Here is a 17197-nt window from a genome sequence, read left to right as displayed (position 1 = left end):
TTTGTTCCAAATAATCTGTTCTTTTAAAGATGGCATAGCGTTGTGGTTAAGAGCTGAGACTCTGGAGTTGGGCCTTGAATATTGATTTCCTGGCTCCACGCTTGCTGACCATGCACGTTTGGCCAATTTGCTTCCTATCTCCAAGCCCCAGATTTCTCCTGTATAAAGCAGGGATGGAGGCAGTTCCTATCATATAGGGTGATTGTTAGAATTAAGTAAGAAAGTCCATGTGAAGTGTAAGTCATCGTGCCTAGCACAGGGTATATATTTATTTATACTATTTTTCCCCTGGCGCCATGCTGGGGGTGCTTAGATACATTCTTACTTCATTATCTAGCTTTCCTTAAATTCTTGTTAGAAGAAGGCAAGTCATAAATAATAAATAGGATTTTTTATTCTTTATTTCCAAAGAAAGATTTTGCCATTGTTGATTTATAATATGGAATGATTTGTAATGGCTCACATACGGAATTCAGGTGGACACTAAATTTCTCTGGCAGTGAAATTTCCTCTGGGAGAACATGGCAGTATATGGAAAAGTCAAATGAGGATATTTATCCCTGCTGGTAATATCAAGTCTCATTTCTCAGTGTTTCTGGAAGTGTTTCTATTTGCTTATTCATTCTTTGATGATGAAAAAGGACGCAGTATTCTCATTTGGAAGTATATGATGTCACTGTAGATTTTTCCATTACTATATATTTAATATAATAAAGATATAAAATGTACATGGGAACAAGGTTAAAATCATGATCTAGAATCTGGGGGTACCATGAAGGTAATTCAGTGACTCACATCTGGTGGGGAGGCACCACTGATTGAAATGTCTCTTTGGAGAATTTTGTACATTTCTCTACCACAAAATAAAGGACATTATGGGCAAGAGAGGGAAAGTTGGGAAGGGAGATAAAGCTCCCCGATTATTTGGATTTTGTTGTATTTTTTCCTAAAAGATTGTATTTGTTCAGTGTTTAATTAAACACTGAGGAAGTACCAAATCATTGGCCACCAGCTGGGGATGTAAAGGTTCATGGTGATCCCCTTGTACTCTGGTTACTCATAATGTAATAGAAAGAAATACACAAACCTCTTATGATTAAGAAAAAAACGTGAATATGTAATGGAGGTATTCACATCTTATCATAGGACACTTTTAAACTCACAAAAACTAGTTGTGTTTTCTCATCAGAGATAACCACTGTTTTACTTAAAATAGAGTCTCGAAAATGCCTTTGTGCGTGGCCACCAAAGTTTGTGAGAGAATTGTAGAAGGTGTTCCAAGGTGGAATGTGAGTGACTTATTCGGTTCCCAGCCTTGAAGGCATACATTTTGGTTTTCTCCACACATGGGATCAGGGGTATTTGTTTGTAATCCAAAGATTCTGGAATGTGTTGCTCTAGGTCTTTGGTTTACTCTGAAACCATTTACTGATTAAACAGTTGCTGTATTACCAAAGCTGAAGAGAAATTCATTTGAGTTTGTGTAAGAATTTGTCACTAAGTGAATAAAAAAGTTGTGTTTTGTTTTTTTTTAAATTGGCCACAAAGGTTTTCTTTTTCCTTTAATAGAAGTCTTAAAAAAAAAAAATGCACAGGTTATTTTTCCATAGTACCCATCGTCAGTCTATTTTTATCTCCCCCTTAAGGCATGCTTAAGCTATGGGATATGTCATTGGCTTAGTACATATTGATATTCTTTCTGAAACAGGATATGATATAGTATAATACTTGCATAATCAGGATTCTGTCTAGACTGGTGAAATTAAAATAGTGACAGAGCAAGAGGAATCTCTTTCTGAAATAGAATACTTGAGGAAACACTGCTTTACCAGAATATTGATGAAGCTTGGAAATAAGGAGTGGTATTTTATATCCGTATTAAAGTTAAGGTTTTAATATCTAGAATGCCTTGTTGACTTTTGTATATTAACCTTATTTGGTACTCACATTTTAGACTCACCTGTCAGAAGATAAAAGGAAATTTGTTTTAAACATTCCAGTAGGAATAAAGAAGAGCCTCAAACATAGCGCATCTCAAAAAAACAAACAAAAAACACATATGAACTGGCACATGCTCTCTTTGATACACAAGAGGGGATAATGGTCACAGTGCTTGTGTTTTGGGCTGAGATACAATGTGTAAACTTTCTTGGATGGCTACGAAGCAAAACCAAATAATAGCATTCTTAAATCTCCGGAGTTTTGACTAAAGCCAAGTTCTTAAATCATTTTGGAATGTTGCGTTTGTTTAGTAAAATAATTTAGTTTTCTAGGTATGTTTCATTGAACAACCTAGTAAGGAACCATTTTAAGCCAGAGACAGCTCTGAAATCTGCTAAATCAGATTTTCATTTCTTTCATTCCTTTGAGGCCAGGAAGGGTTTGGGGAGAGTGACCCTGTATTCTGGAGACGAGGCTTGACTGAGTCAGTGGGTGTCTCAAGCAGATGAATGACTTCTCCCTTATCTCAATATTCTGGAAATATTTGCTCAATATTTTTCTATAAAGCAGAGACAAGGTTTACATAGCATTTAAATAAAGTGCAAAGGTTTTAAATTAACACGTGGTATAGAATCCATCCTAAGCCACAGGCCAGCTCTGTGATCTTGGGCAAAACTATTTACTATTTCTCAGTTTTCCCATCTATAAAATGGGTATAGTAATAGTACTGTTTTTATAAGGGCATAGTGAGGATTAAATGAATTAATCCCTGTAAAGTCCTTAGCAGAGCAGCCACCAAATGGCAAATTCATGCAAAAACAGTATACCTAATATGATTAAGTATAATTCACTTGTCCTAAGATGCAGTTTTACACTTTTCCTTTTAGCATGTCTTAATCTTGAAATAACAGTGAATTTCCTTCCACTGTGAAGAAAGCTGACAGCCTCCTCCTTGAATTATCATGACAATTGGATAAGATTAATGTAATTTTGCACCCCCAGTTGGACCTGTCATCCCCACTCTCTCTTTCAGAATCATAGCATATGGGAACTTGAGCTTCACTTGAGAACCTTACAGCAATTTATATTCTCTTCATCAGACCTTACAGCCACCACTCTGGAAAACAAAACAAAACAAAACAAAAACAAACCCATAGGTAATAGGTATGGAAATGATCTCATAGCAATGGTCATTGGTTCCCTTTTCTCATATGAGAGGTCAGGAATAGGCATAGCATTAAAAAAAAAAAAAAAAAAAAAAAAGGTAAGCGAGGTAGCTGAATCTATTACGTGCATCTATCTAGATTTAAATCGCAAAAGAGAATAAAGCTGTTCCAAAACAGCCATAAATTCAAATCCATATGCTTCCTTAGAGATGCGGTTATGGCTTTCCCTTCTCCCTTTGTATAAGGAAGGGAGATTTTGGGTGACAGAGCCATTATTTAAGGCAAAGATTGAGTGATGAAAACACATAGAGTTGGTAGTTCTGCGCCTCACCAATGCTCGACACTCCCTTTCCCTGCTCATTCCCTAGGGGGAAACTACACTAACCAAGGCCACACTATGTGCTAACACCACATTCTGTGGATGTTGGCTGCGTGTTTTCTGCCTGAGGCAGGCAGCCATTTGATTCTTTCATCGGCACCAGGATATTGAAATTCAGAAGCTCAGGGTAGCTGGTAGATTCATTTTTCTTGGATTGATATTCTTTCTATTTTATTTATTTATTTATTTATTTATTTATTTATTTATTTATTTATTTAAATATAAACAGGGTAGCATTACCTTGGATCTAAGTGATATCCACAAGTATTTATTGACTTGAATTAGTGGCTGATCAGTAGCGTTTGTGTTTGCATTAGATTTGGGGACCCTGTATATTCAGATGCGGGTTCTGTGGGGGGTTTGAGTTCTCCTGTTCCTTTGTGAACCAAAGCAAATTCAAATTTCATTTCTTGGGCCTTCTCTTTGTGTTTTGGATTATAGACTTATAAGAGCATAAGATATTAAACCTTATAATGGATGGTTACCACTGAGAATGGTGTATGATGTTTATTAAATACTATCACACAAAACATGAAAAACAGTCCTCTTAGGTATGAACTCAGTTAGGTCCTGTTTTTTCCCTTAGTGCACTTGTTTTTACTTTATAGAATAATGATATCACTGATATGAAAACCTAATCTTTTAAAAGTTAATTTTTTGTTTGCATATATATTTATGTTTTCTGCTTTTGCAGTTGCAGTTTGCCTGTATTATGAGAAATGAAGCAAATGTTTATTGTCCTGGGCATGCTCCTAATTTACATAAGCAATTTTGGCATCAAATGAAGGACTTAACTTTTGAGTTTAACTCCTTAGATGAAGAAGCAATTAGAAGAGTGATGAGTCCTTAGATATTAAATAATCTTCAGAATATTAAACTTTTTTTCTCTTATAGTGAGAGATTTTTCTTGAGGCTGAATAGAAATGGACTTCCCAAAGCCCCAGATAAACCAGAACGACATTGCTCTCTCTTTGTGGTAGGTGGATCTTGTTTCATCTAGGAAGCAGATTCTTGCATCTGTGCTTTGTTACTTAAGGGAAATGAATTATTGTGAGAGAAAATAGTGACTCTGCCTAAACTTTGTAAATAACACATAAAGTATATTCGTGCTAGGAATTCTTAACACCACCATTGATAGACACACCTCTGTTCCTTTGGTGCATGTTAGAGCCTGTTAGATTCAGCGTGGCATATGGTATTTAGAATATACTTAGTAAACGTTTAAAGAATAAGTGAGTGAGAGATTAAAATAAGAATGGACTTTTTAAAAAAGCTATTATAGTAGACTTACAGTGTAAAGTTCATTGTAGTGGTATTTTTACTTATTTTTTTTTTAAGTTTTTACTTAAATTCCAGTTGGTTAACATACAATGCAATATTAGTTTCAGGTGTACAATGTAGTGATTCAACACTTCCATAAAACACCCGGTGCTCATCACAACGAGTGCACAACTAATCCCCATCATTTCTTTCACCCATTCCTCACCCACCTCCCTTCTGGTAACTATCTGTTTGTTCTCTTTAGTTAAAGAGTTTCTTTCTTGGTTTGCCTCTCTTTTTTTTCTCCTTTGCTCATTTGTTTTGTTTCTTAAATTCCACATATGAGTGAAATCCTATGGTATTTGTCTTTCTCTGACTTATTTTACTTAGCATTATACTCTCTAGCTCCATCCATGTCCTTGCAAATGGCAAGATTTCATTCTTTTTTATAGCTCAGTAATACTCCATTGTATATATACCACATCTTCTTTATCCATTCATCTGTTGGTGGACACTTGGGCTGTTTTCATAACTTGGCTATTGTAGAATGAGCTTTTTTTTTTTTTTTTAAGCATTGTTTGACATCAATAGACTTACAATGTCAAGGTGATGGTAGTGGTAGTTTTACAATGGCATTTGAATTATATGCTTCTGCAAAATTCCATTAAGAATGTTGACATTATCTTGGTCTTTCTTCTGTTATTTGTGAAAATAATGTGCTATTACCTTTAAGTGCTTTTGCATAAATTATGAGTTTTAAAATAATCACACTTTTTTTTTCTTTTGGTAGGATTTGGGTAGCAGCGAACTAAGAAGGGACATCTATATCACTGTGCACATTATCCGAATTGGTAAGTCCAACACTTGTCAGTGTGATAGGGACACAGCAGCGGCAAGAAATGCTGAACAGTCTCTGTGGTGATGTGATTTCTTTGCTATCTGGATGAGGAAGAAGCGAAAGCCAGTTTGGAATCCAAGAACCACCGAATTTGGGACTTGTTCCCTTGCCTCCCTCTTCATGCATCATAAATAGGTTTTGTTCTCTTTCCATAGAAGTCATTAGGTCGTTGTTGTGCTTCATTTTGTTTTATTGGACTCCCTAAACATATTTGATTCAAAATTTGGTGTTTGTCTTTTTAAATTCTAATTCCTGTTAACAGCATAAATTGAACTTTTCGGATCTGGATTTCCTACAAGTTTATGAAGATTTTATACTAATTGGCATTTTCAAAAGTGTAGAATGCCACAGAGCATTATTGCAGAAAGTGCTACAAGAAAAGGGTTATGAAATACTGAATGCTGTATATTTTTTTCCACTTGTGTAATATCATCAGCTCATAAAAGGGTCTGAGAAGCCCTACAGGGAAAAATTGAAATGCCTCTCTAACTTGGTTGGCCCAAGATTTCTCCATATTTGATTTGACTGTGGAAACATTTATATAATGTAACATTTACTAACATCTTGCAGAGCCCACTTTGGGTGTTCTACACTGAACTTGCACAACAGACCCAGAATATTTTCACTCGTTTTTACTCATAAAATGTCTCCAAAAGCAGGTATTTTATGGCAGAGGAACTAGGTAAAACAAGGCATTGGGTAGCCTACACAGTGTTTCTATTAAAAGCCAACCAGTTGATACTGGGAATTGGTTCCCACTTCTTCCCTAACTCTGGTATATTATCTGCTCGGGAATGCTGCTGCAGGATGATAATACATCACTGTGCAATCCTGCATAGTGATCTTCATTTTTATAGTCTTTTATCTTATGAATATGATAACCACATTGTGCATTGACAGAGACTATAAAACATGTTGCTGTTCCAACATAGATTTTCTTTATATTTTTCTCATAAAAATGAGTTCTGAAAACCCATTTTCATTTTATGCTATTTTTTTTTTTTTAATTTGAGGGGCAGTTGAAACAGAAAGAAAACTGTTTTTGGTTTTAATTTTCTTTCTATAAGTGAGTATATGGGGAGGGAGGAATTGTAAAGAATCTCTTTTAAATGTTGGAAAAATTGGAATGCATGCTGCAGTGGATTTATGAGATCAAGCTTTTGTGTGTGCCCAGCATGGCAGGGGTGCAGTCTATGCAGTCTATTAGGTAATTTTTCGTGTGTGTGTGTGTGTGTGTGTGTGTGTGTGTGTGTGTGTTTATTTCACGTGTGTCATGCCAGTTATTAATGTAAAATGTGGTTTTGGATATTTTCATAGAAACATTGCATTGGAGTATAACTCTCTACAGTATTGAGAGAAACAGTAAACTCCTTTTGCTTTCCGAACTTTTTAAAAGTTATCTCCAGGTTGTTGGTGGTAGAAACACATGTGGCAGATGGACTCCAGGTCCTACTTGCCTGTGGCCTGGGTGGCTCTGCTGCTGAGGGAGCCACTTCTGTCGTACCGATGACACGGCTGTCTTTTGAACACAGGGTGTTGGATCAGTGATTGCATGTTTTACTAAGATTTTTTTATGATCGTTAAGTCGTCAGAATGAATGTTGAATGAGAAACTACCTGCACCCCTTGCCCCCGCCCTGAGCTTTGGCCAAATTAATGCTTCACTGAGATTCCTGCATAAACTGCCTGATGGTTGGGCACATTTACTAGTGTGACATCTTGAGACCGAGAAGGAATAATAAAGGTAAGAAACGCTGCTGCGAAAGGGCGAGACTTCATCTGCTGCAGTGAAATTGAAGAGTGGAGGATTCTGGTCTGTCAGGGAGAAATACTTCTTACTTTTTCTAGAATGTCCCTCGTACCTGCTTTAGTAAGAACAGGGCACGCTGACCGTCACTGGCTGCAGAGAACAAGAGCGATAGCACCTCGCCTCGGAATTTAAGCCCAGATCTTTGGTTAGAAGGGGAGGAAAAAAGAGAGAAATAAATAGCTTTAGATCCTCCTGCCGTCCATCCCACTTAAGGTTTTTCCATCGCCGTGTTTCTCCTTTTGGCTTTTAGCTGGTTCCCAAAACTGTTTACTAAATATCGCTAAATATTTTTACCTTCCCCACGCCTGCCTGCCTTTCTGCCCAGAGAATTTTCCTAGAAATCTGACCGGAACTGTGAACTTTGATTAATTCTAGAGTTGGAATCACCAGGGCTGGCATCAAGTAGCGTTTTTGGTGCAGGACTGAGAGAAAAGTTTTAGTATCCAGAGCTGTGGTGCCTGCAGAGCCAGAAAAGACAACTTGAAATTGAGTGTCTGAGGACATGAGTGATGTAGAGGCTCAGCAGTGAGGGTGTAAGGCAGTCAGAGAAAGTGGCCCAAACCTCACGGCGGCTCCTCAGGTGGTGAGAGAGCACTTCCTGCATCCCCCCTTACTTGGCTGTCCTCACCAGGCACCCACAGATTTTTCTTTCGTGCAGTTCTAGCCACAGTGGGTCAGAAAATTGGGGCGATATGCCTACCCTGCATCAACTTCTAGGAATTTACAGCTGGAGGAGTCTGTGTGGGAATAATCATGTTGAGAGTTTCAGGGGTCTTGTTGTTGTTTGTTACCACTAAACCCCTTGTGTGATGTTAAGTAACTTTGAAACACTCCACCCAGAAATCTTATAATCCCTGTGTCGGCTTGTGTTAACAAAGGGAATGATTGAGTAAGAAAAGAATTTGTAAATCATGATACCGGTAAACATGGGAGTATATATTTTATCCTAATCTAATCTGTAATAATATTCAAAATAGAGGTAAACTAGACTTTTTTTTTTCCCATTTAACAAGTGAACAGAGTTTTAAATTTATTTGCCAGTTTTGTAAGTAAAAGTATGACTTGTTGATAAATTCAAATAGGACCTTACAAAGTGTTTGGTTTATCAGTGTAATTTATATGAAAACGTGGGTTGAAATTTAGCTACGTATTACAGCATCAGATCATGAAAACACGACTCTTTGAATTTTGCACATCTAAAAAGCAACTTATTTTGACCATGTTGTAGTTTTTCCATGCTATTTGTAAGCATTTCCCTAAAAATGATGCATTGCTAAGGTAGTTTTACTGTATTACTAGTGAATGGAAGCCAAGTTGGATATCCCCCCTCCTTTTTTTTTTTTTTTTTTTTACTTTTAACATTGGATTTGGGAAGTGTTGGAGTCCTCTAGATGTCCTGTGGGAGAATTTTGCTCAGATGGAAAACAACTTATATATCTGTTGCCAAACATCTGGAAACAGATTTGCATATTTTTTTTATTATTTTCCCTCACATTAACTTGTTATATTTCAGCTTCAGTATACTTTCTGCTTTCTGTCCTCAGACTAATCCACTGGTAAATTAAATACAATAACAAATTAAAGCAGTATCTCAATAATATACTTAAAAATATATAACAATTTAAACAAGTTGCAACTGTGTTGGAGTGACAGCCATCCTGGGAGATTGCAGCCATTGGCTGAGTTCTAATCAGCCTGAGCCCTGGGTCAGGAAAGGGCATACATGTTCTTTTGATCATCCGTGCTTCCTTGTTATATCTTCAGGGTATCTAAACTGCTTCCTTTCAAAGGTGAAATATTTAAAATAGCTCTTTAAACGCGGACCTTTTTACAAATTTTCTCTTAGATGGAATGGACACCATTATTGCATTTATTGACCTGGACTTCCTGGGTCGCCTAAACAAATCCTCAGGGGGAGGGTTCCCAAACATGGGACCAGCGCCAGTCTTCATGTTTCAAAGATGACAGTTGGTGCCCAGAGTTACAGCTATGAGCCCGAGGTCACACAGTGAGGTGCTTGGCAGGGAGAGTCACGAACTGAAGCAACATCCTCTGTATCCTTTTAATTGCCCGGTTGTGTTTTATCTGGCCGATGTATCTATTTAAGATGCATCAGTCAAATGGCTCCATGGGCTGTGTTTGCTTTTCAATTGAACAGGTCGAATGGGGGCAGGAGAAAAAAAGAATGCGTGTAGCGTCCAGTACCGGCGACCCTTTGGCTGTGCGGTCCTTAGTATTGCCGACCTGCTGACAGGAGAGACGAAAGATGACCTCATCCTAAAAGTGTACATGTAAGAAGCACGAATGCAGCGGGGCCTGGGGCGGGTGCAGAGGCACATGTGGCTCTCGTGTGGCAGATGCTACTCCATTTCCGTAATGGAGGGGCAAGGGATGGGTTGAGTTTAGGAGCCACTCCTCGAAAACAGTCTGTAAGCTCGCTACAAGTGAGCCCACAAACCACCATTCACCAGTCAGAAGAATCACGAAATCAAGACTCCAAGAACCCAGATAGATTATCAACTGGGGAGACCATCTACTTCACAGAGCACCTCCTGTGAATTTAAAAACCTGACCAGTCCTTACCCTCAGAGTGTTAGTTTGTTCTTGGAAAATGGACATAGTTTTTAACATAAACTCATTAGAATTGGGAACAGAAAGCTCAAGTAGATGATTTCTCTTCTCTTTCACATAGTATTAGTTTGCTAGGTCTGCCCAACAAAGTACCGTGAAGACTGAGGCTTAAACAGCAGAAGTTTTTTGTCTCACAGTTCTGGAGGCTGCAAGTCCTAGATCAAGGTGTTGGCAGGGTTGATAACTTCTGAGGGCTAGGAGGGACAAATCTATTCCATGCCTCTCTCTCTTATTTCTGGTGGCTGCTGGCAGGTTTTGGTGTTCGGTGATGTGTAGCTGCACTGCCCAATCACTGCCTTCATCTCTGTGTCCACATTTCCCCTTTTTATAAGGACGTACTTACATTGGGTTGGGTCCTACCCTAGTGACCTAATTTTAACTTGATTACCTGTATAAACTCCCTATTTCCAAATAAGATCACATTCTGAGGGCTTAGGACATCAATATTCTTTTTTGAGGGGATAGAGTTCAACTCAGCACTCCACTAAGAAAATCACTTAATGTATCCCAAATCCTAAGTTAGTTGATTTTTTTTTAATGCACATGGTTTCAGATCACCCCACCCTGAGCATCTCCCCACACTTTTAGAAATTGAGAGTTGATCTACAGGGATGTCCTCACCCCCCGGGGGTGGGGGTAGGTAGGGCAGTGAGCGTGGGGTTTCCTCATTCCTGGTTTGAGGACCAAACTGCTGGCCATATCCATGAATGATTGCAGTGCTTCAGTTTCTGTTCTGTGGAGTTGATATACCCAATGTATGCCAGTAGTTTTCGTAGGTTAATACAAGTGGCCGACTGCCTGTGGGATATAGACTTCAAATTGCTTTTTGACGACTGCTGGAGGGTTTCATGGATTTATCTGTTCTCCACCCAGTGCCCCCAGGACCTATGCTACACATTTGCTAATTAGTTGAGAAAGATTTGTCTGTAGCCTGTGGTTTAGGACCAGAAACTCTGTCTCTTTAAAGAAGGATAAAACATGTGACCTTGATTTTAAACTTGAAAACTTTGGGTGAAACAAGTGGGTAGTAAAGCTCACTACTCTTTTTATCACATGGCAGCCCTTAATTTTGGCGGCTGGGATTAAATCCTTGATACTTTGAATCTTTGATACCTTTGAATCTTTTCCCAAACCCTCCTGGGGATCATACAATACAATGTATTTGAAATAATTCTAATGCTAATGACCATTATTTACTGTGTGCTTACTATGTGCAGGGAACTGTGTTAAGTATTTTCCATGTATCCCGTCACGTTATCCTGATGACATACCCGTGAAGCAGATGCTTTGGCTCTGTGTTCCGCATAAGGGGACAGAGAGGCTAGATAATGCCCAAAGTCACCAGGCTCATGAGAGTGGGATCCAGATTTGAAATCAGGACTGTCTGACTCCAGAACTTGAGCTGTCACGTACCGAGCCCTATGCTTTCGGGTGTTATTTCACACCACTGTCTAGTAATGTGATAATGATGCTATTGTGTGGCATTGCTTTTTAAGAAAATAAATTCTCACAATCACAGTCTCATCATTTCTGAGCAGTCTTTCCAGGTGTGGGTAGCAAGCACTATATTTATCTTACCATTGAGAACGCTGGGGACCGACAGTTGCATGCATCAGCCTTGATTATGCAGCTAGCTCAAGAAGACCCAGGCGTTCCAACTCTGCCTATGAGAGATGCTCACTCTCATAAAAATAAATTGTATTGCTTTTTGTGGTGGTTATTGTCTGTGTTTTTATAAGCATCAAATAAGGTTTTAGGTTATTCTTGCTGGTAGAGAGATCCCCTTAAAAATGCCACGTCAGCAAATTATGAATCTGTTCCAGGAGGAATGCTAGCCAATCAAAACACTCACTGTAGATTAAGAAGAAAGTGTGATTATAGTAAAACATTTTTAAGGAAGTGCCTGTTAGAAATAATTTGGAAGAAATCTCTATTTGTTAATGTGACTGAATCCCTAACCCATCTGGGACTTAAATATAGAAGAGTAACAAATACCTCATCTGAGCCTGGAAGATATTTCAGTCACATACTTGAGCTTTGATTTTACTTGGAGTTTTGTAGGTGAAAAGCATGAATTCTGGAGTCACTTAACTAATAGGAAGCAAGCCATCTTTCTTCCTTCCACACTGACCTGAAATAAGAAAACTAGAGACAGGATCTACTCAATGGCAATTTGAGTAGATCTTACAGCTGGACAGGTGGAATGGTTTCATTTCATCTTAATTTCCCCAGCCTTCTAAGATTCATTGTTCTGTTTGGTACCCTATTGTTAAGTGGCTTGAAAATGACCTCTGTCATGTTCATCCTGGAAAAGCCTATGGGGATGAATTAAATAAATATGTAAGCAAATTGTGAGTGTCAGGTAGAGACAAAGATCACAAGGAATATAAATCTGTGGAACATTTTGATTGATAGTGTATAGAAGTTTGATATTCAGGACCCTTGGGAGGAAGCATTTGTGGCTATCAGAAAAAAATAGTAGTGATTTCTAAGCATATTCAGATGAGGGAGGCTGTCCCCAGCCTAATGGCAGTAAGAAGGGGTAACCAACCTTGACATTTAGGAATCATGAGGAGTTGCCAGTCAGAGGGCCATCCATCCATTCACTGATGCAGCTCATGCTCTTTAAGCACCCAGGGTGTTCAAAGTCCTGAGGGGACACACATTTACAGGATCTTATTCCTCAAGAACCTTCAAAGTTTTCTAGGTGAGCTACAGCATGCGAACAAATAGGACATAAACTAGGAAGTGACAAGAGCTGAAAGAGCAAGGTAGAGATGGCTGTGAAAGTAAGAAGATGGAACGATGCCTTTTAGCCCAGAAGAAGAAAAGCTGGGGGACTTTAATTACCCTTCCATGCAAGGGTATTTTTAATCACCCCAGTGCAACTTGTGTTAACCTCAGTTGCATTTTGCTTGATTTGTTGCACTTTGATGCTAGCCAAATTTAGTTATGTTACAGTGGGTGGAAACTCACTAATAAGAACTAACAGTCATTGAGCACTTACTATATGCTAGGCATTATCCTAAGCCCAAGCTTATTCAATTGTTGTATGTTGCCCCCATTTCACAGATGAAGAAATCTAGGCACAGGGAGGGTAAATAACTTGCCCAAAGACATAACTCAGTTAATAGTGAGGGTTTGAATCTTAGTCTGCCCTGCCTTCCACTGTGTACATTGTTCCTGAGATTTTGTGGTGAGAGGGACTGTCATCATTTGTGAGTTTATAACAGCCACTTCTGGCTTGAAGTAGGTGGTCATGCATTTACCAGATACGGGCTCCCTGCTCATCATGGGGCAATTATGCTAAAACTGACTGGTTGTTGGGAACTCCCCAGGAGATTTAAGGAAGTTCATTATGGTGGTCATTCCAAAAAGAGCAGAGGTACTGTTAAGATCTTTGTTTGATCTCCTCCATCATCCAAGCTTAACAGAGTGTTAATGTTTTCATAGGTGTAACACGGAGAGCGAGTGGTACCAAATCCACGAGAACATCATCAAAAAGCTGAACGCACGTTACAATTTGACAGGCTCCAACGCAGGTGAGTGTGGGGGGCTGGCTGACTCTACCTCCACTTTTCATTTCAGGCCTTTCATTTTATTTATCTTTGTAAGAAGGAAGCAAAAACTGCCTTTTGTTTATGTTTGCATTCACTTCATAACTTTAAAAAATGTCCAGTCAACAATCTCGTATGTCTCCCTGTGCTTTGATAGGCTTGTAGCTATAACTCTCTTTAAAAAGTGTATCCTGTTCTGGTTTGAAACAAAGCAGAGTACCTGAATTTGTTTAAAAATACTAAGTCTTGAGGCCTCTTAGTTGTTACCAGTTATTAAAAACCAAATGACAGATAGGGTTGGGTTCCTGACTGTTGTGTGGAATAGGTTTGATGGATGGAAATTGGTCAGTAAGGTCCAAGAAAAACATGCTTCACTGCCTATAGCTGGGAGCATCATTATCCACTGGAGAATAAATATTCAGGTTCATGCATTGAAATTGAATAAGAGGGTAAATGAAACTGCAGTGGCATATGCAGAAAAATGTATGCATGCTTATTAAGGGAACTGAAATATATAGCATTGCAAGTTGTGTATAATATGTGGTACATAGTCTTATCCTAATAAATTCATAGAGTATATTACATAGCATATAGTGACATCTTTAAGTTTGCTTAGTGGACAAAAACTTGGTGAACATTCTTTGTTCCCTGTCCCCGCTTCAAACCATATGGAAACAAAATAAAGTACGTAGCTATATGCTTTCAGTGATGTCAAAAAACTTCAAATTAGGTAATCTATTATTTGAACTGAATGCATTGTTTTTAAGACTGGCTTTTAAAGTAATTGGGATATAGATATTTATGTTCTAGTCCAACTTGCCTGGTAATATAGAAGATCACAGTCTAAACTCAGACCACCTTTTTCTCAGACCTGTGCACATCTTGTTAGGCCAAACTGACCCACAAAGAAAAAGTAACTGCAGACAGAAACTTTCTGGTTCAGGGACAGCCCTAAGTGTTCACAAGTCACACCTATGGCAGCATTCAGGCTGTAGTGAGTGGTGAGGTCAGTTTTCCCCTCCTTTTCCCAAGAGTTGGGGAGGTAACTTGGGTTTTATCTCATTCACATAATGTCATACATCGACCACTAAATAAACAATAGACCTGGAGCCCATGAGGGCAGAGTCCCTAAAGGATCAGGAGGAGATAGTAGAATATATCATGAAGTTCTATACTTCAGAAACTGGTATGTATACTTGTCTTCACTTTTTCTGTGACCAGTTGTGTATGGACCAAATGATTTAATTTAAATGTACCTCACAACGAACAATCCTAAAATTTGTATGGAACCACAAAAGACCCTGAATAGCCAAAGTAATGCTGAAAAAGAAAAGCAAAGCTAGAGGCATCACAATCCCAGTCTTCAAGCTACAATACAAAGCTGTAGTCATCAAGACATTATGGTACTGGCACAAAAGCAGACACATAAATCAATGGAATGGAAGAGAAAACCAAGAAATAGACCCCAACTCTATGGTCAATGAAATCTTTGATATAGCAGGAAAGAATATCCAATGGAAAAAGATAGTCTCTTCAACAAATGGTGTTGGGAAAACTGGAAAGCAACATGCAGAAGAATGAAACTGAACCACTCTCTGATGCCATACACAAATATAAATTGAAAACGGATGAAAGACCTAAATATGAGACAGGAAACCATCAAAATCCTAAAAGAGGACACAGGCAGCAACCTCTGTGACCTCTGCTGGAGTAATGTCTTACTAGACACGTCTCCAGAGGCAAGGGAAACAAAAGCAAAAATGAACTATTAAGACCTCACCAAGATAGACAAGCTTCTACACAGTAAAGGAAATAATCAACAAACCTAAAAGGCAGATGGGAGGAGATATTTGCAACTCTGATATCTGATAAAGTGTTGGTATCCAAAATCTATAAAGAACTTATCATACTCAACACCTAAAAAACAAATAATCCAATGAAATGGGCAGAAGACATGAATAGACATTTTTCCGAAGAAGACATCCGGATCCCTAACAGACACATGAAGAGATGCTCAGCATCAAACATCATCAGGGAAATAAAATCAAAACCACAATGAGATACCACCTCACACCTGTCAGAACAGCTAAAATTAACAACACAGGGAACAACAAGTGTTGGCAAGGATGCAGAGAAAGAGGAATCCCCTTACACTTTTGGTGCGAATGCAGACTGGTGCAGCCACTCTGGAAAACAATATGTAGGTTCCTCAAAAAGTTAAAAATAAAACTACCCTATGACCCAGAAATTGCATTGCTAGGTATATACCCAAAAGATACAAAAATACAGTTTTGAAGAAGTACATGTACCTGATATTTATAGCAGTATTATCAATAATAACTATGGAAATAGCCCAAGTATCCATCAACTGGTGAATGGATAAAGAAGATGTGAAGTGTGTGTATGTGTGTGTGTGTGTGTGCACGCGCGTACACACACACACACACACACACACATATATATGTATATATATAATGGGATATTATATATATTGGGACATATAATGGGATATTACTCAGCCATCAAAAAGAATGAAATCTTGCCATTTACAAGAACATGAATGGAACTAGAGTGTATTATGCTAAGCAACACATATCAGTCAAAGAAAGACAAATACCATATTTCATTATTGTGTGGAATTTAATAAACAAAACAGATGCGTGCATGAGAAAGCGGAGAGAAGAGAGAGAAACAAAGTACAAGAGACTCTCAACAATAGAGAACAAACTGAGGGTTATTGGACAAGGATGACTGGGGATGGGCTAGATGGGTGATGGGTGTATTAAGGAGGGCACTTGTAATGAGCACGGGTGTTGTAAGTAAGGGATGAATCACTGAATTCTATTCATGAAATCAATATTGCACTGGATGTTACCTAACTAGAATTGAAATAAAAATTCGAAAAAGGAAAAAAAGATGAAAGGCTTTCTAATGAAAAACTGTAAATTAGAGATTATTAAACCCTAGGACATTGTGATAGTCAATTTTGTGTCTACTTGGCTAGGCCATAGTACCTAGATATTTAGTCAAACATTATTCTAAGTGTTTCCTGAAGTTATTTTTAAGTGAAATTAATGTTTAAATTAGCGGACTTTGAACAAAGCAGGTTGTCCTCTGTAATGTGGGTGTGCCTTATCCAATCATTTGAAGTTCCTGCTAGAAAAAAGCTGACCTACCCATGGAGGAAGAGGGACTTTTGCCTCCAAACTGCATTCCCACTTGAACTGCAGTATCAACTCTTCCCTCAGTCTCCAGCCTGCCCCTCCTACTGTGAAAATCTCGGACAAGCCAACCTCCGCAATTGCTTGAGCCACTTCTCTCTCTCATCTCCTCTTGGTTCTGTTTCTGTGGCTGATTAAGACATTCACGGTTCCATTTTTTACAAACATCTTTTCTAGTCTTTATGGCTAGATATTCGGGGTAATTTTGGGGGGTGGTGTGTATTGTCACTAACTGCATACGTATAATTGTGTATTCTTTTATTGCTTTAAAAAAATTTGATTAGGACATTTTCATCTTCCTTGTTAATACAAAGTTTTAATAAATGTCATTTAAG

General features: G+C 38.4%; 1 protein-coding gene across 7 annotated transcripts in view; it reads left to right on the top strand.

Annotated features, from left to right (window-relative positions):
• Window positions 1–17197, top strand: part of DOCK4 (dedicator of cytokinesis 4) — a 434985-nt gene that overhangs the window by 228765 nt on the left and 189023 nt on the right. For all 7 annotated transcript variants that reach the window (XM_045052625.1, XM_019825719.3, XM_019825720.3 and 4 more), the window contains exons 9-12: window positions 4381–4462; window positions 5537–5597; window positions 9612–9744; window positions 13538–13626. In XM_045052625.1, the coding sequence (XP_044908560.1) occupies window positions 4381–4462; window positions 5537–5597; window positions 9612–9744; window positions 13538–13626 (365 nt within the window). The remainder of the gene's footprint in view (window positions 1–4380; window positions 4463–5536; window positions 5598–9611; window positions 9745–13537; window positions 13627–17197) is intronic.

The sequence above is a fragment of the Felis catus genome, chromosome A2 (assembly GCF_018350175.1).
Source record: "Felis catus isolate Fca126 chromosome A2, F.catus_Fca126_mat1.0, whole genome shotgun sequence".
Lineage (NCBI taxonomy): Eukaryota > Metazoa > Chordata > Mammalia > Carnivora > Felidae > Felis > Felis catus.
This window is presented reverse-complemented; position numbering and strand designations above follow the sequence as displayed.